At 33.3% G+C, this 16,173-nt stretch overlaps 1 protein-coding gene across 9 annotated transcripts in view; it reads left to right on the top strand.

The window, feature by feature from the left end:
* LOC126736796 (zinc finger protein 64-like) overlaps positions 1–15,644 on the top strand; it is a 39,993-nt gene extending 24,349 nt beyond the window's left edge. Inside the window, exons 8-12 of one of the 9 annotated variants that reach the window (XR_007660776.1) lie at positions 9,629–9,825; positions 9,878–10,222; positions 15,035–15,163; positions 15,211–15,386; positions 15,444–15,644. Coding sequence is in view for 6 of the 9 variants with exons in the window: in XM_050441348.1 (XP_050297305.1) it covers positions 9,629–9,825; positions 9,878–10,066 (386 nt within the window). In the remaining 3 variants the exon portion in view is untranslated. Of the gene's footprint in view, positions 1–951; positions 1,105–1,124; positions 1,318–4,551; positions 7,523–9,005; positions 9,300–9,628; positions 9,826–9,877; positions 14,849–15,034; positions 15,164–15,210; positions 15,387–15,443 lie in introns of those variants that run through there. The other 8 variants (XR_007660775.1, XR_007660774.1, XM_050441349.1 and 5 more) reach the window with 8 other exon arrangements.
* The last annotated feature ends 529 nt before the right edge of the window (positions 15,645–16,173 follow it).

The following is a 16,173-nucleotide window of genomic DNA, read 5'->3' as shown; positions in this document are numbered from 1 at the left end:
ATTCTAAGCAGAAAAATAACATCTTTAAAATAAAACAAAAATTAACATTCTTATTCCTAAAACCGCTTCAAAAAAATTAAAGTTGAAATGGCAAGACCGCAGGAAACAAGCTGATGTCATCTTGCGAAACGTCATCTTGACAAACGGCTTTGAGTTTACATTCGGCATTTGTAAAGTACTGTGTTTTTCCTTTAGTTCCTGGATGAAAAAGGAAAAAGGTTGAGCCATTTCAATGTTTTTGTGAACTGTAACTTAAAATGATTTAAAACTGTTAATAAACTTAGACCATGGAAAAAAGGCGATTTAAACTAATCTTGTCACAAGTAAATACCGATATTGTCATAACATCATATCAAAGAACAACCATCGTCATAAACGTAGAATAATAAAAACTTATTAAGAAATCTATAGTAATTATAAAATATTTAATTTCTTTATTTTTATTAGATAAGTACCTTTACTCTAAGTACGTTAAAAAATGCATAAAGAGTTCATAAGCGGTAATATTGTTCATAATTTAAAGCATAATCTATTAATAATAAATATTTTTTTGCGACATCACTGGTAAATTACTTGTGTGAGTGCAATCAACAATGCGATCGAGCGCCGTTGCGACTTGTTGCCTTTTTCTTATCTTATCTACATTCAATTAACTTTGAATGTTGACTTCTTTATAGAGTCTTCTTATCATATGTTATTAAAGAACATGCTTCATATTTTATTAAAGAAGAACAGTAGTATTGTTTTACGCCTGTCAAAATAAGTGACAAATTTGTAACTTTCAAATTTTTATACATAAGCATTTGGAATCATTGCATCAGAGATGTTGCCAGGAAACAAACTGCCTGTGCTAATTCCACCGCAATGCTAATTCTAGCCTTTCAATGTTCTAAGATTTTTTTAAAATTTATCCCTAGTCTTCAATAACTTATAGTCTTCTTTAACTTATAGTTTTGACATTGCCGCTTTTACCGCAAGTAGATGTCAACTTCTTTAAGTTAAACAGGAACACCATACTATTGCATTTTTAGATTTTTTGTGAAAATCTACACACATTTTATTTATGATATTGTCAAATGAATATTGAGATATTTTAAATTTTATCTCAAAGATAACCTTTGCAGGGGGCCAAAAGATCATAGTTGTGATTGATATTTTTAAGAAGAGGATTAACTTTACTAGTATTTGCATAATATTTGATGAATAGTAATAGAGGGAGGTTAAAAAAGAACTACAAAAATCGAATTATCATTTTTTTTATGGAAACCCTCAAATTATAAAAATGGAAAAAAATATAGTTTTATTGTACTTAGGAACTTGGGATTAAAAATAAAAGTAAGTTTGTTAAACGTAAGATTATCTATCTTAATAATTTATAGTTTTCGAATTATTTGACAATATGTTATAGTTTTTGATGTTATTATTTTTAAACCTCAATATTTTAACAGTGACTAGAACGAAGTTATTTGATTAAAAATTATTAAACTACCGAGGAAACTAACTGTGGGATATTTGATTTGAATGATTAAGATCTTCTTTAATGGAAAATAATAACTGTTTAGTATTTATAGTTAATTTGTAATCTATGTAATATGTGGACACAACTTGTGGGTGGTTGCCCATTTGTGCTCTCAAATATAAATTAATATGTAGCTATTCATAGCTCTAATTGCAGAGGTAGCGTTCAATATTAACCCATTTGACCCTGAAACTATATTTTTCCGAATTTGTATATTTTTTTCTTAAAAACGGTCAATAGAAGGTCCCATAAGTCAAGAAAAAATCATGATTTTTTTCTTCAATTTCCAGTTCTGGAAAAAACGGCGGTCCTTTTAAAAGGACGGTAGGATAAAGGCCTACTATTAAAAAAATAAGTAAAGACCTAAAAATATGTTTATATATCTTACAAAATGCTTAGCAAAATACTTAAAACTTGAACTTAAAAACTAATTTGTATGATAGTCCACAAAACAGTTTTTTGGGTGAAGACCAACTTCACATTTTTGGCACACAAAATTTGCTTTTTTGTGGCACACACCACATTTCCGCTGATTCTCGTGATATATAACTAAATGATCTAGTCTATTGTAACGTGAGAATTGGAATGCAGTTTTTGGCAATTTCGAAGGTCCTCTCTTAGTTGTTTTCCTGTACGTTTCGAGCAGCTGTGTCCCTAGGTCCCTTCTAAACTGAAGTTGGTCAAGAGTACCACCATTATTCCTATGGAGTTGCCACGAGTTTTGTGAGACCATGTCTACGCAGTGGAAAAATAACGGAAAATACCACTTTTTACCTCGTACTGAAACTCTATATTGGCTTATGTTTTGGTCACTACGGTCTACACCTCCCATATTTTCGTTGTATGCCTTGATCAATTGAGGCTGATCTATATAAACATGCTTTTTTTCAGCCTGTGAAAATCGTTTGACCTTATTTACTGGCAAAACTGAACATGCATTGGTAGCTAAAGTAACAACGCTGTTGTCATTCCATTTGCATAATGCGATTTCATTATCGGCAACACCCCATTCAAATGTACCTCGTGTCTTTTTCTTCAGAACTCCCGCATTGCTACATGGAGATTGTGGGATCCGGTTTTCACGTATAGTACCAGTTGCCTTGATGTTCCTCAATTTTAGCTCCTTTAGAAATGACAAAGATGTGAAAAAATTTTAAAAAAATATGTGAAAGGGCTGGTAAGGCATTTTCTGTAAAACATCTGCATATTGGAGAACAACTGACGCTCCCAAACCCAGGTGTTTATATTTGTACGGAATTGTTGTCGACGCACCTTGGTAGGGATCAAAATAAACAATGTATCCAAGGCGTGGGGTATCTACTCAAAATTTATACCCCCACCTTATAGGCTTGCCTCGAATAAATTGCTTACCGCTATGTCTCCCAAAATACGGTATCACGGCCTCATCCAGGTGTGAGGTGTGATTCTCTTCAACTGGGGCATAATGAAATTTTTTATTTAGGTTCTTGAAAAGAGGACGCAGTTTAGAGTACTTGTCTTTTTTATCAAGGGAATTATTATCACTGCAATGAAGATTACTCATTATGAATTGAAATCTATCTCTGGAAATAGCGGCTAATATAAGTTTATTCTGGGTATCGTTGCAATTTTGCCAATACATATGTCGCCTTGGAACAGTTGTATATCCACTGACAAGTAACACCCCTATGAAGCAGTACATCTCGTCTGCAGTAACGTTACCGGGGCGGTTTTTTTGCAGCATAAATATTGGTAAAATTGACAATTTTTCCTACCAAGTTCTCATCAAAGAACAGCTTGAAAATATTTCCAGGGGAACGATGCTTTGTGCAGTTTGAACTGATTGCTATTGCATAAACGTAGACTCTAAATCTTTATTGAGAGTATAGTCAAACGTCTTTATGTGTTTAGGTCGCCTTTCAACAAAAGTGGACAGTGGTAGATCGTCATCACTGTCCCAGTCGTCTTCACCTTCTACGTCAAATTCAATTTCCGCCGGGGCCCTTAGTTGCACTCCGGGTAAATTATTTGGTACTACATCTTCAGCCCCAGAATCTTCATCGGTATCGCAGTTTCGGGTGGAAAAATTGTAATGCCTGTAGGAATGTCCGACGTAGAGTTATTCTCCAATTCCTCTAAGAGTTGTGCCATGGTTAGTGGCTTTTTCCAATACCTGTAAAAAACCACATAGTAGTATATAATCCTACCGTCCTTTTAAAAGGACTCGTTTAATTGAACGCTCCTGGATTGATCAAGAAGTGTGAAACATAACCACAAATATATAAAAAGGTCAGTATGTTATGTTATTTGTTGAAAACAATCAAAACAAGAACGAAAAAATAAACGAGTTTTAACATATCTTACCTTGAGTAACTCATTGCAAAATCACTAGAAACACAGCGTGTTTTATTCGTCACTATCGATCCAAAAATTAACAAAATCCTAACGATCGCGACTGACCTTGTTTAAGATGTTAACTAAATATAATGTGACACTGGCGACTGAATCTTCAAACCGTCAGCTGAATCAGAAAAATACAGGTTTCTTTTTGAAATCCTTTTAAAAGGACGGTAGGGGTAAATGGGTTAAACCATTTCAAAAATAGACATTTTGAATAATATTTAATACTCATATGCTACTGAAACATTTCTTTCCTTTAACTTCAGATGATTATCTAAATTCACCATAAACTAATATTATCAAGGTTCTGATGAGATAATGTATGAAATTCTCATTTGATTACGTTACGTAACCTATCTGAATAGAATGAAAGTCTTAACTTTTTTGAAAACTGATTTTCTTTGAAAACTATTTTCAGTTTTTTTTTACCTTGTTTTACATAACCTTGGAGGCCACAGAAATATTCTTCCCCTTCCTATCAACCTTGTAGTGAACACTTGTTTTCACCTTTAAAAAAAAAATCATTAAAAAGTAAGGTAATAAAATTACGATGATACTTCGAGTACATTAATTTGCGTTGATTAGATGTCTTATCACTAAAATTCCACAAGAAGATTTTCTCAACAATATCTAAAAATACGTTGTTTTTTTAGGCAAAAATAGGAACCAACTTTAGAAAATTTAGCCAAAACAGGAATATTATTGCTAATTTGCTTTTGTTTTTTGGACTATTCAGTGATAACTTTTATTAAGTGCATAAAATATAAGAATGGTTTATTCTATTCAAGAAAGAACTGAAATTATTTTCATTTATGGAGAGGTTGGAAAGTCCGCACGAACGACAGTATTGGTTTTGAATGAAAGAAATCTGAAAAATGATTGAAGTAAGTCACCGATATGTGCTGGATTTGGTGGCAAAGTCTATTGAAACTGGTTCGATGAGCAATAGATAAAATAATCCCCGAGCGATGAATGAAGGAGCTTAAATTGAGGCTTTGGGATTATTTGCTGCAAAGCCCACCAGCTCTTTGTGGATAGTAAGAAAGGCACTGAAATGCATAAACTCTATCCATATAAAGTGCAGATACATCAAGAACTCTATGCGGGTGATTTTGATAAAAGAATAGAATTTTATGAAATCATGATTCGTCAAGTTAACGCTATCCCTAACATTCTGCCATTCTAAATGAAAATGTTAAGAAACAAAATTGACAATTGTTGTTTTTTTGTGACCCAAAAATCTTTTACGCTTCTTGCTAAGCGAGTTGGATATAGTTTTGTGAATTTCGATATATAAACCTAACAAAAAAATACTTGACCTTTAAAGTAGAGGACAATCTGAAACTTTTTTGTTCGACAGTTTTTCTGTATCTTTGAAATTAAAGTGGCGGAGGGATATTTAAAGGTTTCGGTAAAAAATACCCTGTATCTTAGAAATGGTTTAGTCGACTTTAACAGAATTGTGTTCTTTAAAAACATCCATTCTTAGGCTTTAATTCTTTTAGTATTCGAAGTTTTGTTAATTTCACATATCGCCGCCAGAGATCTTTTTTTGAACATTCCGACAGGTAAATTTCATTTTCAAAAAAAATAAATCCATTGGTATTTTTTTTTTCATTAAGGAGTAGCTAAATGGTGCCCAAACCGCATCTCGATATCTTATTCCTAACCTAACATTTAGGCCAAAGGAAAATTTATACGAATATTTAAATTAGTTTTTTCTCGAATTTTCTTTTATATTAATTTGTGGCCCTGAAAAGGACCGATTTAAAAGAAAGAGATTTTTAATGCCTCCGTAGAAGTTCAAAATGTTGACCATTATGCTCTATACATTCTTGAAGCCTCTCATGGGTAGACAGAACTGCAGTTTCAATTTCGGCTCTATGTATATTTCTAATTGCATTGCGAATATGGTTTTTCACATCTTTTCTGGTAGGTTGACTCTGAAACACAATGTCCTTTATTCGACCTCATACATAAAAATGAAAACTGCATTAAGTGCTCTCGCGATTAGCAATAGCAAAATGTGCGGAGCGATCATCTAACTGCAAAAAAATGTTTTGCCGCAATCCTAATAGCATGGGTCAAAAAGTTAAGACAGACTTAGTCATTGAGGGATTGTTCAAAAAAGTATGGCTCAATAATTCTGCCTCCCAGTATACCACACCACATATTTAAGCTCCAACGACTTTTGGTGCTGAACTTCACGCAATCAATGCGGATCAGGACTCTACCGCCGCTATTAAAGGTGGCTTCATCGGCTCAAAGAATTTTGAATAAAAATTCTCTATTTTCCCGAATCATACCCAACATCCAATGACAATAGTCCAACCTCCGATCGAAGACATGATATGGGTGCATTCTAAAAGTAATTAAAATTACTAGTAAAAATTAAAATAAATATTAGATAAATTCAAACAAGTCAGTATATTGCAACGGTCATTTAATCATACCTATGGTCTTTCAAAATATTTTGAACCGTTGTTCGTTGCCGTTGAAATGTAGGCCGAAAACTACTATTGGCTCGTTAGTAAGTACCTAAGTTAGCCACTAATCAGGGAAAAACTGTCACATCGCAAGGACGCCAATTTGGATATCAAGCCGCGTAAACTCTTTTTGCTACTGCGGCATTCTAAATACATTCAAAATAAACGGTAAGCAAATCCACAGCTTAATCGTTCGTAAATCGCATTATTACGACAAAAAAATATACAAAAGTAAGCGATACTATTGACAATTTGAAGTATATTTATGTTTTGATTAAATATTCTTTTTTTGTTTCTATGGCTTCTTTTCATGGCCTGCTGATAATTGCGAAAAAAAAATTAGGTCCAAATTTTAGGTTAGGAATAAGATGTCGAGATGTGGTTTTCGCGAGCCTGTTTGGGCATCATTTAGCTACTTTTTCATGGAATAAAGTCACACTAATGCATTTAATTTTTTTGAGAAAATTTACTATTTCTGTGTTCAAAAAACCTGAATGTTCAAAAAAATGTGAAATGTGAAACTAACAAAACTTCGAATACTAAAACAGTTAAAGCCAAAAAATGTTTTTTTTTTAAAGAATACAATTGTGTTAAAGTCGACTAAGCCATTTCTAATATACAGGGTGTTTTTTACGGAAACCTTTGTCAGAAATTTTGGAGCGACTTTTAAATCTACATAAATACCAAAAATTATTTCTAGTAGTTAAAAATAATGATCTTAAGTGTGTATGTGTAAAATAAATCAGTTGGCTATTTTTGTACACCAAGTATTTTAATTCACACCTTAACGAACGGAAAAACCGTTACAATACCAAAAAATACCTTATTTTTAAGACACGATTTCAGTAGCTCTTGATTATGACCATTTTAATAAAATATTAGAAAGAAAAAATAACTTACTTACAGAATACCATAATACATGCTACATAGATTAATAAGTAATTATTAAATGGCCAGCTTATTAAACGATAAACAGTAATAAAGGTATAGTAAGCATAGAAAAAAAGAGACTTTCAAAGCAATAGTTCCAAAGTCAAATTCATTAAATCCAAATTCTCGACAGGTTTTTCTACAAATCTACTGCTTCTTTAAAATCCAAAAAAAATTACATTCTTAAAGCACCTGTTGATATAATGATACCTCTCCACTTTATTTTCAGAGATATAGCAAAAACTGTCAAACAAAAAAGTTTCAGATTGTCCTCTACTTTAAAGATCAAGTATTTTTTTGTTAGGTTAATATATCAAAATCGACAAAAACTTAGAAACTTAAAAATATTTTCCAGGTTTTTCTCTTTACCGTTTTAGTAATAATATTTTTTACCGCAAAACTCAGTACCTACAGTACCTCGCATTCTTAGTTGGCCACCCTGTACTATCATAAAAAACGTAGTGAACCTCAAAAAATGCTTATAATATACAATGGCCTTTTTCCTTCTTAAAAAGAGTTTATTAGTTGGTTACACTTCTTGTTATTGTTTACAAGAAAATGGAAAACATTTTCATTAACTTATAAGCACTATTTTATAAGTTGTTGTAGATCCAATGTGTATAAGTGTATAAATTTTTGTTGAAGTAAAATAATCAATAAATACAAAATAAATTCTTAAGACTAAATTTTCTTCCTTTAGTTCAACGATGTAACCCTAACCCTATAACTCTTTTAATCATTTGTACTACAAGGAGGAAAACTGATATATTATTAGATTTGAAAGTAGATTTGTTTTTAGCTTTGTGAGTAAATAAATATTGAGCTTGAAAATGAAAATGATAAACGATCAATTATGATATCAACAGGTGCTTTAAAAATCTAATTTTTTTTTTGGATTTTAAAGAAGCAGTAGAATTGTAGAAAACCGTGTCGAGAATTTGGATTTATGAATTTGACTTTGGAACTATTGCTTTGAAAGTTTCTTTTTTTCAATGCTTACTATACCTTTATTACTGTTTATCGTTCAATAAGCTGGCCATTTAATCATTATCCAAATGTAGCATGTATTATGGTATTCTGTAAGTAAGTTATTTTTTCTTTCTAATATTTTATTAAAATGGTCATAATCAAGAGCTACTGAAATTGTGTCTTAAAAATAAGGTATTTTTTGGTAGAAAGCATATTCTATTAAATTCTACTAAGCGTATTCTATTGTAACGGTTTTTCCATTCGTTAAGGTGTGAATTAAAATACAATTTTACACATACACACTAAACATCATTACTTATAACGACTAGAAATATTTGTTGGTATTTATGTCGACTTAAAAGTCCCTCCAAAATTCCGACTTTAACTTAGCTCCTGGCCGCGAGCGCTCCTTATATACTCGGCAGACCATGGTTCCGGAGGATTCGCTAACCCTCCATGCGTCTCCAGAGATGCCGTGCGGTATCCGCTTGCGTCACTGCGATTCCGGAATGGCTGAGGACCGCTATATTCGCGGCATTGCTAATACCGCCACAGTATTTTTTACTAACTTTACCAAAATGTTCGGTTTGAAAGACGATATCAAGATATGGTTTTCGCTGACTTTTTAAGCTTTTATTCCGATTGCTTAATTTTTTGCTTATTTATTATCGGGTTAGCCAAATGGTAGCTATCGCGTTACTAAAGTTTCTACTTAACAACAGGAGATTCCTGAGATGGGCAGAAGCACCTGGAGACGTGAGACAGGCTAAGACAAACATAGGTGGAGCCTGTACCTGTCTCAGTATACAATTACAACGCTAAACAGCCATAAAATTTGACTAGTCTTTTAACTGGACACTGCCACTTAAAATGCTACATATCTTCAGTCTCTAGGTATTGCGGACAATGCATTATACTGGTATTGGAAGGGGAGGAAAGTGCAGACCACGTCGCGGAACACGCAATATCCTATTTTTATATTATTATTTATAAGGTAGAATATAGAGTAAGAAATGCATCTCGTTTGATTCCAATCACCCAATCCGAACTAAATAATATTTAAATTATAAGGGATCTAATGTTGGCAAAACATGGTCATCTTAAGGTCAAATGATTGAAATAAAAAAATCGACATTTGCTAAGACTATAATGTTATTATTTATAATACATTTCTAGAAATCCATTTTCTCATTTGTCATAGAATATTTGAATCTACGAATTCGTATCTCATTTGATTGTTATTTAAATACTTAATGTTTATATTCATTTGAGTCTTCTCGCATCCAATCGTATTTTTGATGTAATTATGACTTTATTCTTAAAATCTAATTATGGCACTTTTTAGATGATTATAAGTGCCAAAAGTTCAACAGTGGAATTCCACAAGAAGATATGGAAATTTTTCAATGCTGTCACTGCAATTTTAAGACTATAAGTCGCAAACATCTTGATGAACATCTAACTGTTCATAAGTCAAATAATGATTCTAGCCAAGATAACAGTGAGATTAACAAGCATTCCTCTGAAGACCAACTAATTTTAGTGAGTTATTGCTATTGATAGGAGCATTTTATTATAAAATGAAAAATTTTAGGATCAACATGAGAAGATATTTAACTGCGAGGTATGTTCTTTTACAACTGTGCATAGAGCCTCTATGAGAAGACATAAGGAGACTCATTTAAAGCCTAATCAAAGAAAGGAATATAAATGCCCCACTTGTTGTTTTAGGTCCTATACTAGAGCAACTGTTAATAGACATGTTTGCCCTAATAGGGGTTAAAGTATATCTTTTCTGCTTTACGGGAAGAAAATGGCCCTTTCGGCTCGTTTGTTAAAAAAAGTAAAAGGTTTTTGTCCCCGTAAAGCCGGAAAATATTACATAGGAGGAAATAAATTAAGAATGTCTACTGTAAAATGGGGCTACTATATGCTAAAGGTATGCAATAGCAGTATATACTATAACTATTATATATATATATATTGTATACCTTTTTAGTACATTTCCTAATGTACCGCCGAACATTGCAACTTTACAACTTAAACACGAAACTTAAAAACAAATTCACTATAAATACGTAGAAATAACAACATAACAACGGAAAAAAAAAACTAAACTTTCTCTTACTAAAAACCCTTGATAAAATAAGGCACATTTGTTGAAAAAATCATAAATGTTACCAAAAAAGCACTGGCTAATTATTGTCACTTGGAAGTCCTTGTCGACATCAATGTCATCGAACGGAGATTCATTGTCTTTCGAATCTCGCACTTGCAGATATCACATTGACAGTTTCTCTTTCTTTCCCTCTTGCTGTTTATGGTAGAGAGTTGCTGTGTGCATGGCAAGACGCTAGATGAAGAGAGTCCCACTTCTTCGTCTGTAGTTCGAGATTCCTCAGGAACGTTTGAAGGATTTTCAGTAACATTAGTTTCCCTAACAGTACGACTTCTTCCTTTACGTTTTTTCTCAACCCTTGTTCTACGGTGCTTTTTTAACATATCAGCCAAGCTATTGTCTAAAACTCTTTCGCCGTCTGCATCTTTTAGTTTACTAGGAATGCGTTTGAAAGCTTCGTTAGGATTTGCAGGATGCAAACCAGTTGCGCTAAATTTGAGATTCTATGGCACATTTATCCTTTTCCACAATCTGTCTTGTATGTTCGGAAATTATTCTTTCGGGATACAGCCTTGGAATCGAAACTCGTTTCTTCACTGATCGATATCCATTTTCCTTTCACTATTATCCATTTTATTTTCATATTATTTGGACCACATGCCAGGTTATCACCACCAAGAGCCATTTGGTCGTTATTTTTTCCGGTGGATTTGACGTAGGCAGGAAAAGCTGGAAGAACCACATTTCGCGTTCAGTTGTCATAAAAATTCAAAGCTTTATACGCAAACAATTGGTGAAGGTCCCCATTAGCATTTCGATAAGCCATTAAGCTGATGGTAGCACTGGAATGGTCTTGAACTCTTTCCACTTTCTGCGTGTTTCTTGGCACCACCATCTTTTTAGACCCAGGATTATTAGTCACGGTCGTTTCGTCACCGTTATACAAATTTAAGCCTTTCACTTTTCTAATTGTTACAAATATTAACTATTGTGAGAGGAAATCCCCAATTTGCTACAACACCCAATGTCTTTGGAATTTGAAAAAGGCCTTGTCTTGATCACTTAAGACTACGTACTAACCATTTTTAATGTTTATTGATCTGTAACAACATAAAGACGGTAATAAAACACAAAAAAACAACCCAAAAAAAATTAAAATACGCGTGATCTGCAAGACACCTCGGGATGGGCAAGTAGCCCCAATTTACGGTATATCGCGTATAATTTAGCAGCTTTTTTTACGTCCTTGGATGCCAAATTACATGGGATCTTAAAAATTATTTCCTCTTCCTCCATAGGCTAATAGTGTGAAATTATAAGACGCATTTTTGTGTGTAAGCTTTAGAATTTAAAGCATTCCATTTTTGCTTAATTATTTATATATGTATAGTTCATAGCGAATAGTAGTGTGTGACGTCGTCTGTTTGTTCATATCATGTGTTCAAGTGCAGTTGCAGTTATACAATGCCGGTTTAGTTATTACATAACATTGGGTCAAAGAAACAAAGGCATTCCATTAAAAATGTTAGCTTTAGTAGAGGCAACAGTAAGGTAAACGAACCATTTATCGGCACCTTAACTTCCTTCGGCGAATTAAAATATTGAATATTAAGACATACATAAAGTACATCTCGCAAACATTTTTGGGAAAGAGTGAAATAATATATATTATGTTCGATTTATTAAAGACTCGTCTTTTACATCTGGGTAATTAAAACAATCTTGTAGTTTCTCAGATCGTTTCCGCCTCAAAAAATTTATCAATATAAGCTCAGACTGATCACGAAAAACTTTAGTAACTTTGCAAATAAAAAATCGGTTAGTGTTTTTGGGACATTTAAACCTGGAATTATCATTCACAATGGAATTTTGATCGTTAAAACATAACTCTGATTCAATATTTGTGTGCGAGATCGAGTCATTGTTTTGATTTATGGCATCAGAGACAATATAAATAAAAAAAATTAAATATAAATCATCGTCAGAGCTACTCGACTCTCTTGAAGTTGAAGGCTGACCTAAATCACATGCCTTAATTCCTTTCCCTGGCGCTACATCGAATTTTTTCCCTGGCTTTATATTTTGCCATTCTTGCAAAGTTCTTGAGTTTTGCAAGAAGTCAAGAAAAGTTTCAAACCAGCGCCGATCAATCTCAATCTGGTTTTGCTGTTCTTCCAGTTGATCAAGCATGAGCTTTAGAAGTTTGCTTAAAACAACATTTTTGTCACAAAGAATTATTCCGCAAGTTCTGAAACCAGACAGGATATTGTTACAGGCATTAAGCCCGACAGTGTCAAAAAATGTTCTTAACATTCGTGGAAAAAGGACGCCTCTATTTTTTTGTTTCCAGTCTATCAAAATGTGTTTCCAGGCTTTTTTGAACAGTGCAAAAAAAGCAACATCCAAGGGTTAAATGAGGTGGGTCCCATTGGGCGGTAAAAGTACAAAGTCGATGTTATTTGTTTGGCACAGTTGTATCACTTTAAGGGAAAGATGGCTGGATAAATTATCCCCAATTAGATTTTTTCCCTCGCATCTTTTAAGGTACGGAAAAGCCACTTTCTCGAACCAGTCTTTGAATATGGCGCCTTGAAACCAACCGCTTTTGGTACACCATCGGGACCATTTTCGATCCAAGTAGGGTAAAGGCATTGCACTCTGTAAGCAACGTACGGAGGTAGCAATTTTCAAGACACAGTGGATGAAATCATTACATGAATGCAAGTGCTGTATTTCCTCGAATCCAAAATTCTATTTACATATTTTGTGTCTTTCTTCAAACGACCTTTACGCTGCCAGGATCATCACACAAATTTGTTTCATCATAGTTCACTATGTTACATGGTGCCACACCCTTTAGACTTTGTGACAAACTTTCAAAATATTTGCCAATAATTTCTATTCAGCTCGGCATCGCTTAACATTCTGACACAAACGTTCACTCAAAATTGGGTTGCTTTTCACAAAACTATGAAACCAATCTACGCCGGGCATGTTGTTCTGGAAGGTCTTAACGGTTTTACCTTGGGCATTAAGAAACTGCTTTACCAACATGTCCAACCAAGTTAGAGGAAACCCCTACTCTGCAGCCTTTTGATTCCTAAATGATAGACTAGCCTCTTCCTCATTTGTTAAAGCTGTTGGTCTCCCTGCTGGCGGTGGATGGCTTCTTTTTATTTTATTGCATAGGGTGGCTATCGATATATCATAGACTTCATGTACTTGTCGATGTTTGTCAAAGCTAAAAAATAGATACTTCAAAGAATTTTGTCTTCAATTATTATTATGTCTGCTATATTATCGATTCCTCAACATTTGTGGCTTCAACTATCGGAACTTCTTTATACCATCACATATTATGATGCTAAGCCTTAAATAGAGCGCAATTTTTTCCTATTTTACGGTAAAACGTATAATGGGGGATTTTGAAGTAAGGCTTTTAAAGATAAACACATTTAAAGTTAAGTCATGATTACTTGAAAGTGTTTAATTACAATTTTTTATTTTCTTTTACACATTTCTCGTGGTATTAGATGAAACACAATCGCATCAACTTCGTTGCCTACGATCGTTATTGCAAAACCAAGAATCAACGAGATCGTGAGGACAAACGTTTTACTAAAAATATTTTATGACTTTATTTTTCCAAATTTTCGGCTCTACGAGTCTCTAAAGATAACATTTTATAATCTTCGGCGTACGTGCTGTTAAACACTCTTTGTCATTACTACATTTTGGGTTCATCAAAAATGGCCAGTCTCCACAATTTACGACCAATTATAAGTTTAATATTATACTTTTAAATAATTTCTGACTTGGACAAACGACTGCACTGCCACTGTGCGGTTTTCTGATATATTTGCTCTAGAACCAACTTCTTTCTTTGTATCAAGTGAAACTCAGTCTTTTATCTTATTCAATGTTAGTTTAGGAATATTATGGAACTTGCTGATAGTTTTAAAGGGCATCCCATTCAATAGAAACCAAATAACTTTGCACTTACGGGATTAACTTTTATTTACTTTTAAGCGCATGAAACCACAATAGTCTTGTCAGCATGAACACACTTCGACTTAGTCAAATTTAAATTATTTTCGCTAATATCTGTTCGGCTCTTGCCGTTTTTATTAATAGGGCCGAATATCGGAAAGATATAAAATCATGAAGATATAAAAATTATAAATACGCTATCTGAGACTGTTATTTTTTTACCGATAAATGGGGACAAATAACTGCCGACAATAGATACGTTTACTTTACTATTTGCTTTCGTATAAATTAATATTGTTGGTGAACAACCTCAATTTTTATTTGTTTCTGTGACTGATTGATACTCTTGAGTTCCTATTTTATTTCCATGGGTTTTCTTTACTGTAGAGTTAGTTTAGGTAAGATATTTATTATTTATTTTTGTTATTTTTGTGTTACAATAAAAGTTTAGTTGGATTTTTTTGTATTTACGAAATCAATGAACACTAGTTCATACTACATTAGACATAATACTTACCTATCAAGAATGCCAACAATTTGCATCCGCAGAATGAAGGTTGATTGCGGAAAGGTTTCCTTTAAGCCTTCATCCGGCCCCACGTTTATAAATCTAGTTAATAATTATTACACTTCGTGACACAGGGTATTTAATAGAACAACGAGGTCACGCTGGAAGACACTGCTGAATAAGACATTTTAGAAATAATCGTAGACGACCCAACAATGAGTACTAGAGCCATAGCAACTCAAGTTCAAGTTTCTTATAGTAAAGTGTGGAAGACTACGACAAGAACAGTATTATCATTATTAATGAATAGTTCTACTTTTAGAAGAATACTTGTAGAATAGTTCGACAGAAAGGACTATTTTACGAAATTAATTCTGTGAACAGACGGGAGGGACCACATTTACAAGAAATGGAGTGCAAAATTTGTATAGGAAGTAGAAAATCCGCATAGATTTTCATGAAATGTTTGGGGTGACGTGGTAAATGGTATGCTTATTGGACCCTACTTTTTTCCACGTTGACTGACCAGTAAAATTTATTTAGATTTTCTTCGACAGAAAAAATAAGTAGAAGAATAAATGCCTTGCGATTTTTTCCTGTGGGGCTATTTGAAAGAGTTGGTGTATCATGATGGAGCAGTAAATACTCCGGAAGAACTTGTTTTGCTCGAACCTTGTGTTAATCGAACAAATGAGTATAATTTTGAACATTTTTTGCAAAAACGGTAATCATTTAACTTAATAAAGATATTTTAAAGATCATTTATAATAATGTGCAGTAACTCTCTTATTATGCAACTTTTATATGGGGTGTTAATTAATTGAGTGATAAATTCTGTGAGTGGTTTCTTCAATAGCTGCTGGAAAATCCCTTATTTGACAGGCAGATTCTCTTTACAGCTGAAACTCATTTTAGTCGAAACTAACGACAAGGAATTTCCATAATAATCATTTGGAAATGGGCGATGAAAACCCTCATGCAATTGTTGAACCTAATCATTAGGTGCTGGTGAGTTGAATCTAGTCATTAAATGTTTGGGCTGGCATTATTGATGATGATCTGATAGGCCCATTTTCCTCCCAATAAGACTTAACTAAAAAAAATAACTAAAGATTCTTAACTAAAAGTAACTTTATTTTGTATTTTTGTAAACATAACCTCTAACAAAAACTTTGTTTTGTTTCCGTGCAACGTGCAATTGGCGCAACTAAAATTTGTCAGAGTGACCAACATCGAAAGAATACAATCACGAAAAATGGCGGTCCCCTAGTAG

The sequence above is a fragment of the Anthonomus grandis genome, chromosome 5 (genome assembly GCF_022605725.1).
Source record: "Anthonomus grandis grandis chromosome 5, icAntGran1.3, whole genome shotgun sequence".
In the NCBI taxonomy this organism is placed as follows: domain Eukaryota; kingdom Metazoa; phylum Arthropoda; class Insecta; order Coleoptera; family Curculionidae; genus Anthonomus; species Anthonomus grandis.
Note: the sequence above shows the minus strand (reverse complement) of the source record. Positions and strands in the feature narration are given on the sequence as shown.